The 11550-nt window shown below is 43.0% G+C and overlaps 1 protein-coding gene across 1 annotated transcript in view; it reads left to right on the top strand.

Moving 5' to 3' along the window:
* The first annotated feature begins 287 nt into the window (after nt 1-287).
* The window catches only part of ATP1A1 (ATPase Na+/K+ transporting subunit alpha 1), a 30900-nt gene continuing 19637 nt past the window's right edge, over nt 288-11550 (top strand). Inside the window, exons 1-3 of the mRNA XM_024208484.2 lie at nt 288-440; nt 9146-9259; nt 10187-10246. Coding sequence (XP_024064252.2) covers nt 429-440; nt 9146-9259; nt 10187-10246 — 186 coding nt within the window. The 5' untranslated portion in view covers nt 288-428. The remainder of the gene's footprint in view (nt 441-9145; nt 9260-10186; nt 10247-11550) is intronic.

Here is an 11550-nt window from a genome sequence, read left to right as displayed (position 1 = left end):
TTTTGCCTCTTCCTGAAGCACGTGGGTATTGCCCACTCCCCCAGCCAGGAGGCTAGCGCGACCAGCCTACAGGTCTGGGACGATGGGGGCAGGCGGACTGCAGGTGCTGGGGCAGGATGCAGGCTGGGGCTCCATTCCCGGGGGCGCGCTGGGCACAGGCGCTGCCGCACTCGCACACCAGGCCCTAGCGCGCGCTCACTCTCACGCGAAGCCGGCGGGGCGGGGGCGGGGCCTCGCTGCCTTCTTTAGGCGGCGGGAAGCGGCGCCCGCAGTCGCAGCTCGGCGGGGGCAGCAGCAGCAGCAGCGGGCCGGGGAAGCCCCGGAGTCCCAGCAGCAGCAGGAGTCACCGCAGCCGGCAGCGGCGCAGGACACGTGGCAGCCCCGCACGCCCCGGCCCCGAACGAGAAGCGAACCCCGGCACCGCCACCATGGGCAAGGGGGTGAGTGCGGGCAGCCCGGCGGGGCGGGGCGGGCCTGTGGCGCGCTGGCCCCGGCCGGCTCCAGGCGGGTGTGGCCCGGGGGGGCCCTTCCCGGCCGATGCACCGGGGGCGGGGGGAGCCGCTTGGCTTGGTCTCGGCCCAGCGGCGGGACGTGCTCCCTGCCCGGCGGTGCCGCGGGGGGGCTGCCCCGCGCGCTGCGCTCCAGATTCCGGGGCAAACTGTTGCTGTGCAGCGACTCGCCGGGGCGCGAGCAGTGACTGGGCCGTTTGCGGGGGGGTCAGAGCGAGCTCGCGGGTTAGTCCTGGGAGCTGATCCCAGGGGGTGAGCGGGAGGCCGGGACTATGGTTGTATTTGGTTGCCGAAGGTCTGAGAGACCGACCCCAGCCAGGCAATGAATAGCTGCTGCCTGGCGTTTCAGTGGTGGCCACGCAAGGGGTCAGGCAGTGTTGATGCCGAGTAGGCGATGAATAAACCACTAGGGGGTGATGTGATGTCTCTCTCTCTCTCTCTCACCCCCCCCCCCCCCGAGAGCTGTTTTTTACAACTCTACAGTTTATTTCTTTGAAAGGCATCAGATCATCATAGAAATAGAGGAGGAGGTTTCAGTTTTTGAAACTGATTTTAGTTTGTCATAAGACTTAAAAGAATTAAATTTGCTCTAACATGAGTAAAAGCTGCATAGGGAAAAAATGGGAGGGGGGGACTTCAATCTAACGATAGGGTTCAGAGTAGCAGCCAGCAGCCGTGTTAGTCTGTATCCGCAAAAAGAACAGGAGTATTTGTGGCACCTTAGGCCTGGTGTACACTACGGGATTAATTCAGATTTAGCAGCGTTAATTCTAATTAACCCTTCACCCGTCCACACAACAGAGCCATTTAGTTCGAATTAAAGGGCGCTTTAAATCGATTTCTGTACTCCACCTCGACGAGCGGAGTAGTGCCAAAATCGATTTTGTTAATTCGAATTAGGGTTAGTGTGGCCGCACACCACCGAATTAATGTGGTTAAAATTAATGGGGTAGTGTGGCCGCACACCACCGAATTAATGTGGTTAAAAACTGAATTAATGTGCTTAGTGTGGCTGCGCACAATCGAATTTATACAACCTGTTTCCCAAATTCGAATTATCTAAATTCGGATTAATCCCGTAGTGTAGACATACCCTTAGAGACTAACAAATTTATTCGAGCATAAGCTTTTCGGATGCATAGAATGGAACATATAGTGAGGAGATATATAGGAGATATATATACGTACAGAGAACATGATGAAGTGGGCTGTAGCCCACGAAAGCTTATGCTCAAATCAATTTGTTAGTCTCTAAGGTGCCACAAGTATTCCTGTTCTTTTAATCTAATGTTTAGGCTATTGTAGAAACCTGGTGAGCAGATCAGTCTGTTAAAATGGAGAGTGCCTCATCTGACCAGGTTCTGTGTAACATTTCTGATCACTTTAATTTTTTTTCTCTTTTCCCCTCCATTGGCTCTGTGGCTAACAAATTGGCGAAATTTTTCAGGTTATGAAGGGCTTTTGCCTGTGGATGGTGTGGGTGAACGCATGTTCCAGGTTGAAGGTTATACTAACAGTCCCCAGGTCAGGATGGAAAAGAAATCTCAGTTGTATGGTAACATTATCAGATGCCCTTCTGGAGCTAAACTTGAAACTGGGGCCATTTAAATATCTTCTGGCTATTATAAAAGTACTTTACACTCCTTAAAGTACAAGGCCTGGAGGGGAAAGTTTGCATGATAATAGGTACTGCTTGTTTAGCAATAGCCAGAGCCAGGGATAAAAGGGGGAGGGAAGGAAGGTGTTCAGGATTGAGAAATTCATTGCATCACACCAAACCTGTTAACTGCTGGCATGGTATAATATAACATAATGCTTTGTGTAGGTCTCCCCTCTTGGGTAAGGGGCTGTATCAGCATTTTTGATTCCTTTCAGCTTGCCAGGTTGTAACTGACAATGAAAAGAGCTTCTTATGGCTGATTATTCATAATAATAAAAAACACTTAGTAAAAAAAAATGTAAGGTTGAGTGAAGCCAAGAAAGCAAAAGCCAAGATTTTTGGAGCAGATAGAGAAGAACTGTGTGTCCTAAAGCCAGCAAAAAAGAAAAAAAATCCTCTCTAGTTGGCCATTTAGACTCCATTTTAAAAATAAAAAGCAGTGTCTGTTTTTAATCTGAATATTTTAGATGGTGAACAGGTGACTCTGTGGAGTGGAGGGAAACTTTTTCTATTAAGGTTCTTAAAACATTTCCTGGGAGGTTTTAAAATGACTCTGCTTATTTAGTAGTAATAATTAGCAGTTACAGTGACCTGTTTCCAAAGTGCTATACAAACATTGACTGACCTAACATTGGATTGATCAATGCCATTTAGCAGTCACAATGTTGACATAAATACATGAATGGTAGGAGAGCCATGAGAACACAAGACTGTGCAGACACTAATTAAAACAATTGTCTTCAGAAAAGTTCTGATCTTTAGTAGCCCAGAAAAACATTGGAGAGTATAACCCATCTCAGTCTGTTAGGTTGTTTAATTATTTACAGTGGTCCAAAAGGGTAATTGGCACCTACAAACCTCATGTAGCCACTGTAACTAGGTACAGTTAATCTACTGTATTATGTAAATTGGTTTTGTAAAGCTCCTGACTCAAACACATTATCAGAACATCCTGTAGAAACTGTTCATTGCAGTTATAGCCCAAAGGCCAGAGTGGTGGGGTGGGGGTGGGGGGGATTAAGATGTTTTGAGTGGTGGGGGTTGTGATTTTATTGACATGGGAGACTGTTGTTTATTTTAATGTCTTGACATTTTTAAGTGCTTACATATAATTCAAGTGACGCAGGTTATGCATATTAAAAGACTGTTTGACCTAGTATGGAATCTTAAAACAAAGGAGCAGGAGGGGTACTAATGGAAAATTTGCGACAGAGTAGTTTGTGTGTATGTATGTGTGTGTACTTAGTCAGAATGTGTGTACTATCTTGTGACTTTGCAATACTGTTCTAGTGAATGTGTCAAATCAGAGCCTGTTAAAGGAAGGGATGTGAAATGGAACTGAGTGAGGAAAGACTGTGCGGTTTAACCACTTGAGTAATGTTTGCCCATCTTTGCTTGGTTTGTCCAAACAGGAAAAGCTTTTTTTCAATCCAAGTGTCAGCTCCTGGGAAGAGAGAACTGTGTTCCTTGTAACTGCTATATATGGGGAAGGGGGGGGTATGAAAAGAAGCTGATGGAAACAGCCACTCTACTTACTTGGTAGTGGGGGAGGAGGAATTTGATGACTGGCTTCTTAGCTGGGTTTTCAGCCCAAATAGTACAGCTGTCAGGAGCTCAGTTCCTGTCCCCTCAAGACGCACAGGATTGGGAGGAACAAGTAGCCAGGAGACAGTCTCATTCTCTATATTATCCCTACCTGCTTTTTATATCCTCTTGCCTGAAAATTGCCTAAAGAGGAGCAGCAGCTTACTCTGTTACTTCTCCCCTCCACTTCCTTTTTTTAAACTGGTTGTAGGATACACTCACTGAAGGGTATAGGTTCACCTCTGGAAGTGTGACTCAAAATTCAAGCCTGCTTAGCCCTGGATAGGCTTATTTTCTTGCCAGAAACTAGCAAAGTTTGGGGTGAACAGAGCAGCTGAGAAAGGGGATCTTTCAAAAGCAGTTACTGATTTGTGGGTTCCCAAATTGACCCCTTAAAAAGGCTCTGACTTTCAGAAGGTGCTCTGTACTTACAGAAAATCAGGCCCCTGTGAAGTGTCGAGTTGGGCACCTAAAATCACTTCGCACTTCTGAAAAAGTTGGCTAACATGATGTTCTCCCTTTTGCTGTATCTGTTTGACGCTACATGGCTAGTAGTGTGCTCTATATTGTCTTTAATGTTGGAGCCTATTCGTGCTGTCATACAGCAAGAGGAAATCATGCTTCACATTAGGACAGCCCCACAAATCAGGAAGGACTGCTCAGTCATGAGTTTTCTGGGTTTCAGAAGCCAGCTCTGCTTATGTTCTGATGAAAATAGCTCCATGGAACACAGAGGGTTATCTAGCATTTGTTGTCTTTTTATTCCATGAATGGGCCAGCTTTTGAACAGAATGGTTTTAAGCGCGGCTTGCACACACTTCTTTTCATAAAGGGGGAGGGAGAAGTTGAGTATAGGCCTGAAAATAGCAAGTCTGCTCGTTGTGTCCAACTGGGGTGTAATGAGGTCTCCCTAAGCCATTCAGTAAAACTTCTGTGGCAGTGTGCTAGTCATTCAGAGCAGTGGCTCTCAACCTTTCCAGACTACTTTACTCCTTTCAGGAGCCTGATTTGTCGTGAAACTTGGGGGTACTCAACTCACTTAAAGACTATTTGCTTACAAAATCGGACATAAGTGTCACAGCACACCGTTATGAAAAATAGCTTATTTTCTCATTTTTACCATATAATTATAAAATCAATTGGAATATAAATTTTGTATTTACGTGTCAGTATAGTATAGAGAGCAGTATAAACAAGTCATTTTGTATGAAATTTTAGTTTGTACTGACTTCGCTAGTGCTTTTTATGTAGCCTGTTTGTAAAACTAGGCAAATATCTAGATGAGTTGATGTACCCCCTGGAAGACCTCTGAGTACTGCCAGGGGTACAGGTACCCCTGGTTGAGAGCCACTGATTCAGCGTAACCGTGTTCTGTAAAATCAAGCAGGAAGCTGAACATTCAAACTTGGCTTTTTTTGAGGGGGCAGAAGGGGAAAGGCTAGCTATAGCATTTCCTAAATTTGATGAGGGGCAGTTTTGCTGTCTATCACTAGGAAAGTGGTCCTTGCCCGTGACTCATCTGGAGAACATAATTACTGGAAACTGTTTTTGAGGCAGCAGGGCAGTAACACATTGTGCCTTGTTGCCATACTGTTCATAATGTAAATATCAAAAGCAGGTCTCCAGCAATTATTTTTATTTATTTATTTATTTATTTTATTTACTCTGGCTCTCATCATGCATCACTTCAGTCAGCATTGAGACATTATAGAATGGTACATCTGAATGCTTCTCCGCTGCCTTTCTCCCATGCCAAGAATCATTGCTTTTGTTATTTAAAGTGTCTACCATAACCTGCTCTGTTAGGCTTCCTGCTCTCTTTTATTTGAGGATTTTTTTTCTTTATGCTGGCTTTAGGACACACAGTTCTTCTCTGTCTGCTCCAAAAATCTTTCATAGTCACAGATCTGGGCTGTGTAAAGCCTATAAAGCTTTGGCTAAAACGCTCTGACTGGACCAATGGAAAGCAGGGACATTTCCCAACCTCTTGCAGGGATAGTTTTCTTTTGTAGCTCCTTGTGGATTACTGTCATTTGGCGAAATCAGGGTTAGTCAATTATTTTTTGTCAAGGTCCAAATTTCTTGGTCAAGGTATAGTCAAGGTCCAGACTCCAGAGAAATATTTTTCACACCTCAGTAACAAAAAGTAAATAAGATTTCACGGTCTAGTCAAAAGCAACTGGCAGTCTGGATTTGGCCCACAGTCTGCCTGTTGGCTACCCCTGGGCTAAATGAAACACCTGAAGTGTGGGTGTTCTTTGCAACCATAAGGGCTTGGAACTTTTCACTTTTGAAAAATGAAAACCTAAGTTCCTACATTTCTCACTGAATTTTGTAGGAATCATGGGTGTTCAAGCACAAATTAGGCCAACTTCAGTGCAGTCTTAACTTGTATAGAAACTACTGGCTTAGGCATCTCCTTCCCTCCCCTCCCCAACCTGGCTAGGGGTAAATCCATTTTCAATCCCTAACAAGATTATCACACTTAAATATAACTGCATTTAAGACCACTTGCAGAAACTGCCTCGCTGCTGTAGCTTTAGGTTCAGAGTGAGAGCAGAATGGTATCCATGTTTAGACTGAAAATCTCAGTACTGAAACAAAACAAACATTCAATGAACATTCAATAAATGGTAGAGTAGAAATGAGAAATGTGAGTCAGAGCAGTATGAACTCTGAATTATGCTTTCAGTTTAGACTGCTAGATTGAATTGGCTTTTTGATGTGTAGGCCTTGCAAGGACCACTCAGTATACTTTACTCATTCAAACAGGATTCTGGGCAGTGTCGTTGGGTCAGAGTGCCCTCAGCATGTGACTTGGATTGGGGTGGAGGGTGGAATAAAAGGCTGAAATGAGCAAGTTAACCTCCAGCTACTTTCTGAATAGGCAGAATTACAAAAGTATTGGGGAGAGTAATGTGAAGCAGACAGATTTTACACAGTACTGTGCACCCCGCCCTGTATGTACGTTTGGAAATCACACTGGCTTTTTAAGCTTCAGGAAGATCATGAAATGTTTACCCTCTGCTGTACACAATGTATGTCTAGTATCCATTCATAATTTAAAGTCAAATTTGTGTTAGGCTGGAGGATGTGGATTGAAATTATGGCAACTTTCTGTACTCTGAAAATATCTTTCAAATTGCCTTGTAGCAGATTCTTGTGATCTTGGAATGTCAGTATTTAAAAGTTCGGTGCTGTCCTAAGCATGTAACACTGCTTTCACCTTTTTAAAAAAAATGTGGTTTTAGTATGGTGAAGACAATGTCAAGAATGCTGACAATCTTTAGCTGTACTTCATTCTTTACAGATAAAAGAGGAGGTAAAGGACAAGTTCCACTCCATTCATTAAAAATAGCCTGCAGTGTTCTTTTGACTGTTGCACAGCTCTCCTGTGGCTGCATGCAGAAGTATGAAGAACATAAATGCTCACCTCCAGTGAAGAAGGGAATATGGTGCTTTATGGAATTTTTTCTGTCAGCTTGGGCAATGAAAATAGACTGCTTGGATTCACTTGTTTAGTTTATGGTCAGTTTCACTTTCAGATGTACACTGTAATTTAATGGTTTTCAACTTTTTTTTTTTTTTTTCATTTGCGGACTCCTAAAAAAATTTCAGATGGAGGTGCAGATCCCTTTGGAAATATTAGACATAGTCTGCAGACCCCCAGGGTCTACGTGCCATAGTTTGAAACCACTGGTGTAATTAAATATTTCTTTTTATCTTAATTTTGTGAAAGGTCATTCTTAATACTTGAATATTGGACCCTGTTAACAGGTTCTTGGCATGCATTACTCTAACTTACCAGTAATCCAGTTTCTGATCAGAGGTGCATGCACAACATAGGTTATTGTATTAGTTTTATTATCATCCATTTCTCATATTAGCCATTACAATTTAAGGTTTTATCAGAGCCTGTCATTTTAACAGTGGTGGAAAATGTGCCAAGGGAAAATGTTAGTAATTGTTAGATGTTGCGCAAAATGGGAGGGGGAAGAGCTGTGTCACTAGAGGTTTGTGCAAGTATGGAAATCTACCTTTGAGATGGGTGGAGCGGGAGATTGTATTTGCATTTCATGGTCCCACTGCAATAGGCAGGGACACAAAGTGCCTAGGGCTACTAGTGCCTCATAGGGAAACTCCAATTGGTTTTTTGATTTAGAAATGTTTCTGCTTCTTAATTGTCCTGTACTTCTCTCTTCCCTTGTCTCTTGATTGCCACAGACATTTGTATGAAAACAATCTCTATTGTTTAGGTGCTTGTCTGTTGCTGCTTATTACCCTCCACAACCTGAACTAAGCATCAAAGACCACAATTTCATGCAAATGTCCTATGTAATTAAGGAGAATAAGAGATGTCTGAAAATAGACTTATGTAAGCATAATCAATTTGTTCCATGAGGCATATGCAGCTCTATGTGGGTGGATTTTTTGTTATTTTTTGTGATGATACACATCCTGCTTATATGCCAAAATATTTATAGGGGGATCTGCTCTATAAAATAAAACCAGTCTTCAAAAATAATTTGTACTGTTTGTTTGGGAGACTGTCAAAGAGCAAGTATGAAAGTGTCTTGAAATGAACCCTTGCCAAGTTTTGGGGATGCATGAAATGTCAAATCTGTTTTCAGATTGATTAAACTATTGAATCTCTTCTCTTCCTGCTCCATCATCCCCACACTCGCCCCCTTAGATTCAGGGCTTTGGAGCGGAGCCCAGAGCTGCTCCAGAGCAGTGGAGCTGCAGGTTTTTGCCTGGAGCTGGAGCGGAGCCGGAGCACAGCTCCAAAGCCCTGCTTAGATTAACATGAGAAAACAGCAAAGAGTCCTGTGGCACCTTATAGACTAACAGACGTGTTGGAGCATGAGCTTTCGTGGGTGAATACCCACTCCGTCGGATGCAATGGAAGTGGGTATTCACCCATGAAAGCTCATGCTCCAATACGTCTGTTAGTCTATAAGGTGCCACAGGACTCTTTGCTGCTTTTACAGATCCAGACTAAACACGGCTACCCCCTGATACATGAGAAAACAGAGTTAATACACATCTGAAGGAATTTTGTATGTAGTCTGGAGCTGGATTCTTGTTATGTGGATCACTTCTGGTTGGACTGAGGCTCAGACCTCAAAACTGATCTATGAATAGTGTGCAGCTTACTGTTTGTCTAGTAACTTCAGCCAGCACTTGTGCAATCCCTGGCAGTAATCCGCGCAGCATTGGGATGTTATTGAGCAGACTAGTCTTTTTACCAGCTTGTTTATAAGAAAGTAGCATAATTTAAATGTAAATAGTTGACTGACATGAAATTCTGTGCATGGGGAATATAGCAACTATACACACTACTGAAGTAGTTAAACATCAGCCATTTCTCAAAACACCTTATTTTTCTCAGACTGGACGTGACAAGTATGAGCCTACTGCTACATCAGAACATGGTGCTGGTAAGAAAAAGGGGAAGAAGGAGAAAAAGAAGGATATGGATGAACTGAAAAAGGAAGTCTCAATGGTAAGAAAGCGAGGAAGGGGAAGAATTGGTGGCTCTTCAACAACATGCACTTCCTTGAAAACACTGTCTTTAGGTGCCTACCTTTAAAAATCTGACATTGCTACAGAGGCTAAAGGCATCTAGTAAGTTTTCAGTGCAGCCATAGTATAAATGTATACCCCAGAGTAAGTGCAGCTCTGGTAGCGGAAATGCAGTCTTCTCCACATTGTCCTGCCAGTGTGACTCTGGTCTGCTGTGGAGCAACTGCCTTTTTAGCCAGTGAGTTCAGTCTCTATGGCTAGACTTAAACATTGGCCCCTGCAGAGACTGTCAGCAGTAGTGTGCGTTACTGCTAATCCATTTTAGTGCTGTGGACATCTGTCCACAATGAGTGAATTGTGCATCACATTTGGCTAGTATCTAAATTTCACCAGGTTCTACTTTAGATTGTTTCCTTGCTGTGATGTACAATGTGGACAAAAGTGTATAAGCTCTTAACCAGTTGCAAGCTTGCTGTGCATGTTAGGAAGGGGAGGTTGGATTGCTTAGCAAGTCTTCTGTATGCCTCTTCCCTTCCATTTAAAAAAAAAAAAAAAAAACACCCAAAAAACCTCCTGGGATGCAGACCACTTTCAGGCTACTCTACATCATTAGAAATGCAACCACTCCTGGATGGAGCACGACCTCTTTCTAACAACACTCAGCAATGCTGCCTAGAATAAATCTATTCTGAATAGTGATAAGTAGGGTGAGGAATGAAATGGTGAAGTTACAACTTTGGAACCGTCTCAGTTTTAACTCTCTTCCTTGCCATGAAAACCTCCATCTTATGAAGCTATTATTGGCAAGGGAATGGAGAGTAGAAAGCCAGTAAGTAGCCTCTGCTCACTGTTATGCATAGACTGTTATTACACATTCCCACTCCAATCTCTTCTCTCTTTCCTCCAGGATGATCATAAACTCAGCCTTGATGAACTTCATCGTAAATACGGAACAGACTTGAGTCGGGTAGGTAGATTTTTTGCGTGTCCCATTTGTCAACTTTTAAAAAGGAACAGCTTCACCAATATGATAAGCCTGCTGTGAAGGGAGATCTGCATGCTGTCAAATTTGTTTAGCACCACTCTTCCAGTTAATCTTCCAGCCTCTGAGGGAGTCTGTGCATTAACAGTTTTAGCATTAGAGTTCACAAATATTTCTCCTCTTCCTCCCTTTATACTGATTGGCTCAAATATTTTAGTGACTGTTCGTTAACAAAGTTGGGATTTATTCATCTGCCTCTTAAGTATTCCAAGGTCAGGTTGATTCTTAGGTTTTGCATTGAGTGTTCTTGCTTGTGTTCTCTTGCACGTGTATTTGTCTGGTAATCCTCTGCTGTAAACCAGGAAGGACATGGCCACAAACGTAACACTGACCATCAGTAGTTAAAATCGACAGAGTCCTGTGGCACCTTATAGACTAACAGAAGTATTGGAGCATAAGCTTTCGTGGGTGAATACCCACTTCGTCAGACGCATGTAGTTAAAATGTTACTTTTATAACAAAGGGTGCCGGAAACAGAGACAAGAAGCAAACCCCCACTGAGTTACTGTACTTGATAACTAAAGGGATAGAGCATTTTGAAATAGTCTTGTTTAAAGAGCAACTTAATGTCCTGATTGTTTTGTACAAGTATATTTCTATTCTCCTAAAAAAGGGGCCTCTCAGCAAGAGAGAAACTGATTGTACAGGGCGCACACAACCTGGGGAAATTTTTTTTTCCAGCTTTCAGGCCAAAAAAAAAAAAAATCTTGTAGGTAGATGGTGTAGCTAGTTGGTTTAAAAAAAAAAAAATCTTCAGACAAACTTCAAAAAAAATTCTACATCACTTATCTCCCACTTGACTGTTTTTTCTGAGACTTGTAGAAACGTGTAAAATGTGCTAGCTTACTAAGATTAATATCACATAAATGAATTGGTCAGCACTTTGAGCAGGGTACAATGCTGGTTTCACACCTTGGTTGGTACTGTTTTGTTGACAGCTGTTCCCTACAAGGTTTGATGCAGCAAGATATCTTTTATTTTGGGTCTTATAGCACAGTAGGGCGAAAAACTTAATTCTCATACAAGTCAAGCTTTTTGAAAACTTGAGAGACTTTTTCGGGAAGACTAAAATCAAAATAGCCACATAAAAGGCCATTTTGATTTTTGCTTGTACCATAGCTTCCGAGCCTCTGACAGTCTGCTGTGGACCGTTCTCGCAGTGGGGGTAGGGGGTCATAACTTCCACAATTGTGGTCCCGTCACACCTGTGACGTTGAAGGCCCATCATC

This window comes from Terrapene carolina, unplaced genomic scaffold, assembly GCF_002925995.2.
Source record: "Terrapene carolina triunguis isolate 2854851 unplaced genomic scaffold, T_m_triunguis-2.0 Scaffold242, whole genome shotgun sequence".
NCBI classification, from domain to species: domain Eukaryota; kingdom Metazoa; phylum Chordata; order Testudines; family Emydidae; genus Terrapene; species Terrapene triunguis.
The sequence above is the reverse complement of the archived record's forward strand: the minus strand, read 5'-3'. Positions and strand labels throughout refer to the sequence as shown.